This window comes from Perna viridis, chromosome 1 (genome assembly GCF_037379345.1).
Source record: "Perna viridis isolate PV_CMFRI_1.1 ecotype Kerala chromosome 1, ASM3737934v1, whole genome shotgun sequence".
NCBI lineage: Eukaryota > Metazoa > Mollusca > Bivalvia > Mytilida > Mytilidae > Perna > Perna viridis.
Window position 1 is genome coordinate 31,791,909 of NC_142445.1, and position 13,928 is coordinate 31,805,836.

The following is a 13,928-nucleotide window of genomic DNA, read 5'->3' on the forward strand; positions in this document are numbered from 1 at the left end:
CTTTGTTGTGTGTGTTTGTTTTCCATGTCTGGTCTTTGTCCCTGGATTGCCTTCTTATAGTTTTGATCGAAACTTGATTTCCTTGATTACTCTTTCAATGATGTGGATATAAAGACAAAAGATGTTGTAAATGAAAATATTTTAAAGACTCTCACTGTAGTAGATTCTAAATCTTGTCGTATGAAAAATGTTACCTTGACAGTCAGGAGTGTAGAATCGAGTGTCACACAAACAACTGTAATTACCAGGGACATTTTGGCAAGCAACCACGCCGGTCTTAAACTGCTGAGTAGTACTGTTTATGCACTCATTGTCAAACAACTGGCATTCATTTATATCTATTTATTTTACAAATGTTTGGAATTAAGTGCTATGATTTATTATTGATAACTCTAAAAATAATAAAAAGGAATTAAATCTATGATCTCGCAAAAAAAAAAAAAAAGCTGTTACGTAAAATGTTCAGCAATGTTTCTTAGAAAGGTTCTCATAAATATAAATAAAAAAAAAGAATAATTTAAATCTAATAAGTCACAATTTCATAATAAAGTTTGTAATATTCAACATATGATGTTTTCTTAAACGATAATTAAAGTAATATTCAAGATCAATACTAACCTATGCAATAAGGCCCTGAGTTCGTAAAACCCGCTTTACAAACACAAGTAAATGAACCATCTGTGGTCAAAATACAGGTATGATCAATGCCACCAAATGAGCAAGGAGGGTTGTCAGTATTATCACATGGGTTCTCGACAACTATGAAACATTCAGATATTTGTATAGTTAACATATTAATAAAATTCAGATACTTTCTAATGAATGCTTTCTGGTTCTGATTCTATTTTTACAATTGTTACCTTTAAAATTATCATCAAAATTTCATAAAATTTTGAAATGATTTAAATTTTTATAGCAACTTCAATGGAAGACTGTGATAGAATGCCATTAACTTATTCTAAGGCATTTAACTTCATGCATACAAATCTAAAACAAGGTAAACCATGATTACACTAGAAAACCACAAGAAAAGCTCAATAAAGGGTACTTTCTAATATTTTACATCCCCCTTCCCAGAAAGCGTATGTCTTCAAACATTGAAGTTGATGTGGCCCATGTCTGAATTGTGATTCCACTATATAACATACGTATATAGAGCTTCTGTGAAAGTTGTTTTGAAAAGTAGTTGCACGGAAAACTGAAACGAAAGTGGCGCGGACGAACAGACAAAAGGACGGACATCAGGATCACTATAAACCTCCCGCTTTGAAAATGCGGTGTTATGTCGGTATACAGATATTTAAATGTATATGAATAAAAATCATAATACAGTAAACAAATATCTTTATCTCAAAAGCGTTTCTATTAAAACACACGCAAGCATCTCGAACTGCACTTATACATGGACTAGTTGTATGAATGCTAATCAACAGTTTTGAATATGCATATAAACCAAGTTGTTATGACCACATTAATGACAATTTTACTTTTAAAATAAGGTAATCTATTCGTTGCGTGATTTTATATATTTTTTGGGTTGCTGTAGCAAAATATCGATCAAATTTTACTTATAGTGTAATATATCTCAATAATATCATTTATCGCTTTAATTAAGTACTTACATGGACCACATTTTGATGAATTACACTGGCAAGCGTGTCGGCTTGGAGACAACTGAACACAAACGCCTTGGTCAGGACATGAAACTCCATCACATGCATTTGGTGTATTGGTGACTGCCTCACTTCTTAAGAATTGTGTAGTTGTTTCTGTATACGGAAAATGAGGCGTTGTTTCATTTTCATTGGGCGTGGATGACTGGAAAAAATATGTTGTGGTATTACTTTCTACAACTGTTTGCTCTGTTTGGTTGTTAGTAGAAACATTTGATTGTTGTTCTGTGGATTGAGTGGTTGGCACTTCACTGATTGATGTTAACAGAGTCTGATTTATGCCTGTCGTGTCTTTTGGCGAAATTTGCGTTGTTGTTATCGTCATGTTGGTTGTCTCCACTTCTGATGATGTTTGATTTGCTTTTTCTATGCTTGTTGTTTTTATAAATGATTGTGTTTTAGTAAAATTTTCAGTGTTCGTTTTGGAAGACGTTTTTGTAAGATCTTCATTAACAGTGCTTGTCACGCTGACAGTTGTTTCTATCTCTGAAATCACTTTAGTTGTTTCACTGCTATTCATATCTGTATAAGTGTGTTCCGGGAAAGTGGACATTGTAGTTGTTTCGTTACCAAATTGCATTTTATTTGTTGATGAGGAAACATTTTCTGAACTTGAATCACTAACGTTTGTTGTATTCTTGGACATCACTGATGAAGTTGACATATTTCCAGGACTTGAATAATTAACGGTTACAGTAATGTTGGACTGCATCTGAGAAGTAGACATACTGTCTGTACTTAAATCGGTAGTAGTTGCTGTTTCATCGGACTGAACTTGAGAAGTTGATATACTTTCTGCACTTGAAACATTAACAGTTGATGTACTCTCGGACTGTATTTGAGAAGATGACATACTTCCTGGACTTGAATCACTAACAAATGTTGTACTGCCTGACTGTATTGAAGAGGTTGACATACTTCTATACGCACTTCTTGCAATAAATGTTGTTGTACTGTCAGGCAGCATTTGAGGAGTTGATATATTTTCTGTACTTAAATCACTAACGATTATTTTTCCATCGGACTGCATTTGAGGAGTTGATATATTTCCTGTACTTAGATCATTTACGGTTGTTGTACTGTCAGAATGCGTTTGAGAAATTGATGACTCACTTCCTGCGCTTGAATTTCTAACGGTTGTTATACTGCCGGACTGAATTGAAGAATAATAAGTACTTGGATCACGAGCGGTTGTTGTACTGTCAGAATGAATTAAAGAAGTTGAAAAACTACCTGTACTTGAATCACTTGCAGTTGTTGTACTGTCGGACTGCGTTTGAGAGGTTGACAAGCGTGCTGTACTTAATTCACTTGCAGTTGTTGTACTGTCTGACAGTATTTTTGAATTTGATATGCTTCCTGTACTTAAATTACTAACAGTTGTACTGTCGGACAGTATTTGTGAAGTTGATATGCTTCCTGTACTTAAATCACTTACGGATATTGTACTGTCAGAATTCATTAATGAAGTTGAAAAACTTTCCGTACTTAAATCACTTGCAGTTGTTGTACTGTCGGATTGTTTTTGAGAAGTTGACATGCTTCCTGTGCTTAAATTACTATCAGTTGCTGTACTGTCTGAAAGTATTTGTGAAGTTGATATGCTTCCTTTACTTAAATCACTAACAGTTGTTGTACTGTCAGAATGCATTAGAGAAGTTGAGAAACTTCCTGGACTTAAATCACTTGCAGTTGTTGTACTGTCGGACTGGGTTTGAGAAGTTGACATGCTACCTGTACTTAAATTACTAATAGTTGTTGTACTGTCGGAGTGTATTTTTGAAGTTGATATGCTTCCTGTATTTAAATTACTAACAGTTGTACTGTCGGACAGTATTTGTGAAGTTGATATGCTTCCTGTACTTAAATCACTTACGGATATTGTACTGTCAGAATTCATTAATGAAGTAGAAAAACTTTCCGTACTTGAATCACTTGCAGCTATTGTACTGTCGGATTGTTTTTGAGAAGTTGACATGCTACCTGTACTTAAATTACTTGCAGTTGTTGTACTGTCGGACAGTATTTGTGAAGTTGGTATGCTTCCCATACTTAAATTACTAATAGTTGTTGTACTGTCGGAGTGTATTTTTGAATTTGATATGCTTCCTGTACTTAAATTACTAACAGTTGTACTGTCGGACAGTATTTGTGAAGTTGATATGCTTCCTGTACTTAAATCACTTACGGATATTGTACTGTCAGAATTCATTAATGAAGTTGAGAAACTTTCCGTACTTAAATCACTTGCAGTTGTTGTACTGTCGGATTGTGCTTGAGAAGATGACATGCTTCCTGTACTTAAATTACTATCAGTTGTTGTACTGTCGGAAAGTATTTGTGAAGTTGATATGCTTCCTTTACTTAAATCACTAACAGTTGTTGTACTGTCAGAATGCATTAGAGAAGTTGAGAAACTTCCTGGACTTGAATCACTTGCAGTTGTTGTACTGTCGGACTGCGTTTGAGAAGTTGACATGCCACCTGTACTTACGTTACTAACAGTTGTTGTACTGTCGGACAGTATTTGTGAAGTTGGTATGCTACCTGTACTTAAATTACTAATAGTTGTTGTACTGTCGGATTGTATTTTTGAAGTTGATATGCTTCCTGTACTTAAAGTACTAACAGTTGTACTTTCGGACAGTTTTTGTGAAGTTGATATGCTTCTTGTACTTAAATCACTTACGGTTGTTGTACTGTTAGAATCCATTAATGTAGTTGAAAAACTTTCCGTACTTGAATCACTTGCAGTTGTTGTACTGTCGAAAAGTATTTGTGAAGTTGATATGCTTCCTTTACCTAAATCACTAACAGTTGTTGTATTGTCAGAATGCATTAGAGAAGTTGAGAAACTTCCTGGACTTGAATCACTTGCAGTTGTTGTACTGTCGGACTGCGTTTGAGAAGTTGACATGCTACCTGTACTTAAATTACTAATAGTTGTTGTACTGTCAGACTGTATTTGTGAAGTTGATATGCTTCCTGTACTTAAATTACTATCAGTTTTTGTACTGTCGGAAAGTATTTGTGAAGTTGATATGATTCCTGTTCTTAGATCACTTACGGTTGATGTACTGTCAGAATGCATTAGAGAAGTTGAAAAACTTCCTAAACTTGAATCACTTGCAGTTGTTGTACTGTCGGACTGTTTTTGAGAAGTTGACATGCTTCCTGTACTTAACTTACTAACAGTTGTAACGTCGGACTGTATTTGTGAAGTTGATATGATTCCTGAACTTAAATCACTTACAGTTATTGTATTGTCAGCATGCATTTGAGAAGTTGAAAAACTTCCTGTACTTGAATCACTGCCATTTGTTGTACTGACGGACTGTTTTTGAGAAATGTTTCCTGTACTTGAATCACTTACTATTGTTGTAATGTTGGACTGCATGTTAGAAGATGATTTGCTTCCTGTGCTTAAATCACTAACGCTTGTTGTACTATCGGACTGCATTTGAGAAGTTGTTTTACTACCTGCACTTGAATCACTAACGATTGTTGAACTATCGGATTCAGACTGTATTTGAGGGGTTGATATACCTCCTGCATTTAAATCATTGACTGTAGTTGTACTGTCGGAGTGTATTTGAGAATAAGACGTACTTCCTGTTCTTAAATCACTGATGGTTGCTGTACTATCGGTTTGATTTTGTGAGAACGACATACTTCCGGTACTTGGATCAACTATTGTTGTACTGTCTGACGGTATTGCAGACGTAGACATACTTCCCGTACTTATATCACTCATAGTTTTTGCACTGTCGGACTGTGTTTTAGGAGTTGATGACACACTTTTTGCACTTGAATCGCTTACGATTGTTGTACTGTCGGACTGTATTAAAGAAAAAGACGTACTTCCAGCACTCAAAATACTGACAGTTGTACTTTTGGACTGAATGTGAGGTCCTGTACTTGCATCACTGGTGGTGGTTGTACTGTCGGACTGCTTTTGAGAAGATGATATGCTTCCTGTGCTTAGATCACTAAAGGTTGTTGTACTGGCTGACTGCACTTGAGAGGTTGATACGCTTTCAGTACTTGGATCATTTAAAGTTATTGTATTCTGGGACTCCTTTTGAAAAGTTGATATACTTCCTGTACTAAGATCACTGAATGTTGTTGTATTTTCGGTCTGCATTTTAAAAGAAGACATATTTTGTGTACTTAACTCACTCGCGGTTGTATAAGATGTTGATACATCTTCATTTGATGTTAATGTAATATGCGGTTGCGATGTTGACTCACTGTTTATTGTTTCTAAGTTGACATCGCTCTTAGTTGTGAACAGTGTTGATGTAGTTGTGCTACTTGTTACTGCACTGGAATGTAATGATTCACTGGCAGATGATTGATCATCTGACAATGTTGATAAAGTTGATTCGATGTCACCAGTAACTATATAAGAATAGGTTTGATAAACAGATTTACTGTTAGTTATTACTGGATTTTGAGTTGTTAGAGTAGATAAATCACTTTTAAATAGTTCAGCGGTAGATTGAAAAGTTGTAGAATCATTTTTGAAAGAGTTTGTTGTTTCTATATTCGTCGATGATTCGAACGTACTTAAAATTTCATGAGTTGATGTATCATTTGTTTGTTCTTTTGTTGTAGAATCTGTTGTAAAGTCTGTATCAGTTGTATCAAGTAATGTTGATTGCGTTCCATCTGTAAAAGTCATCACTTATATCAGTTATCTTATCGGGAGAATTTGTTGATTGGGTATATTGTGTTGTTGATATGTAAGATTTGTCTGTATCAATTGTTGATGAAGGAAGTTTGTTGTAAGTAGGTAGTAAAAACAGTTGTATATACATAAGTCAAATTTGTAGTTTAATTTTCTATAGTTGCCAAGGTACTCGATGAAATAGTTATTACAACAACAACAGCAAAAACATATGGCAATTTATGGAGAAGTAACGTATATTTTAGTGGGTTTTTTGTTCATTTACAACCATGTTCATATTATTTATGTAAAAACCCGATAAGTGAAATAAATGCATATTTTCTGGAGGTGTAGTCACCATCTAAAACCATATTGTTAAATATTTTTCCTTTCAGATTGCTAGTGAGTATAACAGTTCCATAAATGCTCAAAGAAGATTAAGTAGTCTTTTTAAAAAGAGTCAGAACGCAAAATTTTGTATTTGGGCCAACAAGAAGTAAGTTCAAACCCGGTGTGATAAATGCTTTATTGGATACCTAACACACTATAAAATACAATATAATGAATAATTAAAAGGAAGATTTTGATACAATGTGTGAATAGTTTTTCTTTGTTATATACTTGCAGGTAACTTCACATTTATCTGGACATAGAATGTTCCTTTTCTGTTAGTTTTCACGAAACAAGAGTCGAGTCGATGAATTTTGTTGAGATATTGGTGTAACACTTGGTCAATCAATCTCTATTTAGCGTCAGAATAGGAGAAGTAATTGTTTTCATTAAATAAGCAAATGTTTGATCAAATCTTATTTTTTTAGGATATAGTATGGCGTACCAAATGGTTCAAAAGTATTTATTTGTGGGTTTGCTATAAAAAAAGGTGATTAACTGGTATCAAAGTATCGATTAATCGACAAATAATGTCGCATATACGGTATTTGATATCGCTCGTTCGATATTAAAACCGAATAATCGACAATTAATATCGCACATGTGATTGTTTTGTGAAATTTGCTTGATTACTAGTTAAGCGCTATTTTTTCTGTTATTGTCCATGTGGTTCAAAAGTATTTTTACCGATTAATCGATAATTGACCTTAGTCACCACGCAATAACTAAAAGAACCTTCATAGGTAGGAGGCAGGGACATGTGTCAATCTGTGTGAATGGCATGTTGTCAGGGGTGTAAAGCGTGGCACGTTTTAGTTTGATATATGTTATGACTTTCATTACTATGTAATTAAAGAATGTTTATATTTTATGAACAGGAAATATTTTACACCTATACATCGCGAAGAGGTTTATAAAAGTGAAAAGTGGCCAAAACCAGATTATTATGTATAACCTGTTAAAATATTTGAGAAATTTCTTATCATTTAATATCTCATGAATGGTAGTCTAAATATGAATAATTGAGTCGTGTAATTTCCATACAGAATACTACGTTTCCGCAAGCAACCCTTTAATTACGTATATGACACTTTTGTCTTGTACAGTTAGCAAACCTATTCGATGGAATGTATAGTATCATATTACAAAATGAAGTAACATTCAATTTGTCTAATGGAAGAACTGCAAGAACTTGCTGTTCATGTAAGTAGTCCCACCTCAATTTAGTTAAAGCAACCAATTAACATCATTACATTTCAGACATATTACTATCAATTTAAATTTTATTAAGCTAATAGTGATTATGCGATATTATTACGTTTGAACCGATGAGGACGTTATGAATAATATTCAACCGAACCACAATAAATGTAATTAAACGATGAAAAAAAACTGTAAATATCTCATAATCGGTATTGTTTTTATTTATCGGTTTATTTTATCGCATAACCGGAAATTTTGTTGACTAAAGGACACTTATTTGTTGATCAATCGGTTTATTTATATCGTCTAACCACTAAATAATACTTTTGAACCATTCCGTACACCATATTATCATAATATGGTCAGGTATGCCGATCATTCACTCTTGTCTGTAGATAAAACAAGAAACCGTTGGTGGTCAAGTATGAAACAATTCATGTGACGGGATGTGAGTTAATTTGAACATACATTCTTTTATGATAGTAGATTTATACTTTATCACTGTGCTTTTAAAAGCGCAGAATAATTTGAAAACTTACCCGAGTTCAAAATCTTGATAAATATAATTGATGCTACAACAGTAAAATGCTGTTTAGAAATCATCTGAAATATGAAAAAAAAATATGGAACACGATTTATTTTGATCAATGTCTTTGTCATTACACAGGAAATAATGTAACCCATGTTTTTTTAAATGTTTCAAAACATATGGAAACATATGTTAGGACCGGTATGGAAAGATATTCATTTTATGTCCATTAAAACCCACGAAGTGCATATTTTGCCCCACGTCAAATGAAAATTGCCTTTAATTTTTCCTTTGTGATCTTATAGCGAAGTTCTTTTAACATTTTGAATATTTTACAATCCGTTCAAAGTTTATAATACAAATATTATATACACGATTCGATTTATAAATAACTAAATCAAGAGGATAAGATACGTAATGTACTATTTCTGCATGTTTGTTTTTTTACTCCTAGTTTGTTCTTTTATTATTTTTTTTATTAATATTTTTATTAGTATTATTACCATATTTATTTTCATCCAACTCATGTTGTAAATAAAAAGAGGTATAAGGTATAAACGGTCGTGATATGCTATAAATAACTTTCACAAACCAATTTTTGCCCTAAAATCAAATAATGATAATATAGTTTTAATTTATCCCAAGATCAAAATCGATGAAATGCCTACCTTGGTTTGAGGTACTCCTTTTTTTCAAAAGTTACTTGAAGTCGTCCATTTAGAAATTCCAGAAGAGATTCCTTTAGAAAAAAAAATGATATAGCATTGTTCAAATGGATAGACAAATACTTTGATTATGTACCATTGTGGGCAATTAAAGGGAAACGTCATGAAACCATACCTGGGAAGTGATTACACACCTGAAATTTTCCTGTAACCATGGGAACGTGTTCTCATTAACGAACAACATCATCTTTATGTACAAATTAGTTCTGTATATCTTGTATAAAAGGAAATCGTATGGTAATTCTGAGACTAATAAATTGATAACATAATACCAAATTAATAGCACCTGTCTGCTATATGCAAAAAGTATTTGTTTGTGTATTTACAAGTATTGGAATAATGGATACGATATTAGCTCTTCTGTGAATAAAATAAGCTTTTTCTAATAAGTTCATAACCTTAAGCAGCAAAATTTACGTTTATATAAAGAAAGGGTGCCTAGTGTTAGCGTTTTGGTACGAAATTAACATTATAGAAAATTGACATGCACTGCTGTAAAACATTTGTAAATTCCTTTTGAATTATAAAATTTCAGCTAAAATGAGGGTTTTTTTTTACCTTAAATGTTTAAAAAAAAAACGAATTTCAAAACTAATTGCTCCTCTGCACTTTCACTTCTTAGTTCGTATATATTTGGGTTTGTTAAAACGAAATCGCCCAATTTTTGTTTTGGCGTATCTGTAGTTTTTTCGAATATTTGTAAGATTATTTAGAACATCAAAATTAGACTTGCTATCAATCATGCTGAAGGAACTAAGGTTACTGAATCAAGATGCAAATATTTGATACAACCAGAAGCCTCGTATCAAAAGGTAAAATTGAACCAGTCGTCTTTTTCGATTCAGTAGTTTTAATACATAAAAAGGCAAGGAGACCATGAATAGAACAAGGAATATGATATTAATGATCGGAGTCAAAGACTGGACCAAGGAAACAGAAAAAACTACATACTAAATAAGTGCTACTCAGTAACACACAAAGACACACACACAAAAAAAACGATCAAACAAGACTCCATTAAAACTGAACCAGGTGCACCAGTAGGATAAGCACCCCTTGCTTTTCCAGAAAAAAAACTCGACGAGTTGCTCATTTGATCTCAAGTCCGAGTTATTTAACGAAATGGGGAAACTGCAACATTGTGAACAAATTTGTTCTAATAGCGGAGATGGCCACACCATAACAATGAACGAGTTCATGATTCGATCGTAAAATATGATGACTTCAATCTTGTGACAACATAACCAAAATACTAATATCCTTTTTTATTGTGGATAAACGGTTTTATCAGAGCTCTTGAAATTCGAGAGAATAAAACAGTCTCATTCACACTTAAATATGATAAATCAGTTTTTAGGTACATTGATCAATATTAGATAAGCTACTATATTTATTGACAATGTATCTCTTCTATTGGAAATGAAATTTAAGAATAGCAGTTGAAAACTCATTTTAAGAACAATTAAAGGATTCATTAACACTACTTTGTCAAGTTTTCTTTAGACTCACTGGTCTAATATGTCTTTTATTTGCTCGGGAATCTGTAATTACAGAGTATGTTACAAATCAACAGATTTGTTTCCTTTTCTGTTAAAGGTATGTGACTGGTATTACGAGTTTTGTTCACGGCTATATTTTCCAAAATGTTAATAACAGGATCAAATTTAAAAAAAACTGATATTCAGTTTACCTCAAGTAACTTCTTATAAAAATAGCTTTATTAAATTCGATTCAGTGGTGTAGGAGAAGTAATGGAGAAGAGATGAGTAACACTCTGCGTAACAGACAGAAGGGAGTACGGACGGAAAGATGGACACATCTATCACTATATCTTCCATTTGCAGTGTGGGGTATAAATAAGGTGCTAATAGTCTAAGGCACATTCAATTAAATCATAATTACTGATATACAAAACTAATGACATTAAGAATTCCGTATATATTATCACATAAACAAATTACATAGATAATAGACACAGCTTCCGTTGTATTATTTTTATTTTAAACATTTACATCATATCTTGACCTTTGTTAACTACAATGAGTAACAATTAAGTTATGATTACCCATTCCACATTTCCCCATCTCTAATTCCTAGAATCAACATTTCCCATTATATATCGAAATCTACCCCATCAGGTACTGTTGAACACAAATATAGTAGACTTTCTCAGACTATCATAATTCTTCCTTTAATTCATCTAGAATACTATATAAACACGTATCTTATTTGTCGTCTGAATATAGCTGAAATATTGCTGCTCGGACGTTAAACCCCAACAAACAAACAAATATATCTGCCAAATTCCTATGTCCGCACTTCAATTTGTTCTGCCAATTTTGTTTTATCATTTTCAATTCCTATCAAGCGGTTTAAAACCAATTGGGTCTTACTTTCTAAACAATGGATTATGGATATTTTTAAGGTAAAATATCAATAATAAACAAATAAAAAGTAGCTATATTTACAAGGTAATTATAAGTTTTAAAAAATGACCTAAATACAGATAGCAGGATGTAGTTATCAAAGATAGGTGAACAAAGTTTGTTCGAGTTCCACATATATAATCTTCATAAAAAGCTAAATCACAGAGTTGTGTATGGTTTATGAAGCTACTAAAATTAGAATTTTATTAGTTACTGGAATACATTTATCGTCTTTCGTACTTTTGTAGAGACCTCTGCACCCGGCTGCTTAAGTTAAATTTCATCTTACTCGAATATCCAAAGACTTACGTACAAAACGGCACGTTTTCAGAACCACCGACAGTCTGAGAACAATCAGGTAACATTAACACAATCGGATTTAGCTAGACGGTATTATCATCGTTCGTGAGCTAATTTGTATCATCTTGAATGATAATTATAAAGCAAAATAAAAATAAATAAAATAAAAAACTGCATTAACGAAGACATATGCTGTAGATGTAAATGACCGAAAAAAAAACCGAGTAGCCATTTAATTTTCTTGCAAAAATTGTCAATGTTTCTGTTGCTATGAAACCTTAATCCCCCCAAAGTATATACCAATTATTTTATTAAGTTAACGTCTATGCAAGGATATATCTGTAAGTTAAGTAGTGCATATGACCTATTATAAGCATTTTCAGCAATGTAACACGCGTGGTTATTAACTCCATCCATACAAAGGAGGTGATTGGAAAAGTATATATGTATTAACTTTGTAAAACCAAATCAATATATGTATTGCAATTTTGACTCTTTTTATTTCCCAATCCTTTGAAAGCATGTTGTTCTTGTCTCTATGGCTTCCATCATGTTTTGTTTTTCTATACATATTTGTTGTAATGGCCTAAATAATTGATAGACAACTTAATTGCATTATATAGTAAAGATTGCATGCCTATCTCTGACCAATGGGATTTCTAATGTGTATGTAATTAACCAATTTCATCTTTGGCACATTGATTTTGCTGGCCTTTTTGGAAAATCTTTTCTCTTGTATAATGGTAATCTAATTACTACAAAGGTAATTGATTTCCGAATGAAGACCATTACTTTGATTTCACAGTGAACTTTAGCTAATTCCTTCTAATCATAAACACTTATATTATTTAGACATTTGACACAGTATAGGCAGTCATTCGATCTCATATCTCTAAAGCCTTCCTCAACTTTAGCTCGCCTACATGTTTACTATACAAGAACAAATACAATGACATATATGTTCCAGACAAATAATTAGTTTTATATCTATTATTTTGTAGTTCGATACCTGCGTATGGAGTATTCATATCACAAATCATACGTTATACAAGACCTTGCCTAATACGCAGACTTTTTGTATCAGGCTAGACTTCTTACAATTAGGCAATTGGGACAGGTTTATGTTGCTACAAGATTGAAGTCATCACTACGGAAGTTTTATGGTCGTCATCATTAACTCGTGCTTCGTTACGGTGTATCCACCTCAACCATGAAAATTGATTTGATCAACGTGTCATAGTTTTCCTTTCCTCTTTCGTCTACCCCGGATTTGATTTATTATGAGCAACTCGGCGGGTGTTTCTAGAAAAGCAGAGGACGCTTACCCTACCGGTACACCTGGTCCATACTTCCAGTTTATTTTATGTTCTTTGTTTTCCATGACAAAATGCCTATATCTACAAAGACAGGTGTCTGCCTTTTTCTGACAAGGACTCATTAAAGACAAATATTTGTCCATCTATACCACTCAGATGCTCAAATAAGACGCGTGCCAACCCAACAGATATTTATTGCATAAAATCAATTCATGATTTCTTTGGTTTAATTTGTGATACCGGCTACTACATAGCCCTTTCCATTGGTATTGGATGTTTCTATCTATTTTAGTCCTCAAGGAGTAATCTGGGGAACCAAGATTATAGCCGAAATCAAAAGAATGTAATCCAGGGACAAAACCCAGACATGGAAGACAAACACAACAAAGAACAGAAAATAACCAAAATAATACATAAAAAGTAAACAGAGACAAATGAGCAACTCGGACTCCACTAAAACTAGTAGCATGCAAAACAGCCTGAAACTTACTAATTGGTTTAACAAGATCAATAACATATCTGGACCAGCGTCACCGTCATGTTATTTTTTCAGCACATATCATAAATAATAAGACTATACAAAGTCTACCTAGAAAAATTGTGAACATTGCTCACTAACTTGATATCCCCACTCCTCCATTTCATAACATGCACCTTTTAACTACCATTTTGATTTGGATCAAGATCTAAAACAGAA

At 33.0% G+C, this 13,928-nt stretch overlaps 1 protein-coding gene across 1 annotated transcript in view; it reads right to left on the reverse strand.

Moving 5' to 3' along the window:
* The window catches only part of LOC148628381 (uncharacterized), a 35,972-nt gene extending 29,615 nt beyond the window's left edge, over positions 1-6,357 (reverse strand). Inside the window, exons 1-2 of the mRNA XM_088566256.1 lie at positions 1,623-6,357; positions 619-759 (exon numbers count right to left, since the gene is read on the reverse strand). Of these exons, the coding sequence (XP_088422382.1) occupies positions 619-759; positions 1,623-6,357 (4,876 nt within the window). The remainder of the gene's footprint in view (positions 1-618; positions 760-1,622) is intronic.
* Positions 6,358-13,928: the final 7,571 nt, after the last annotated feature.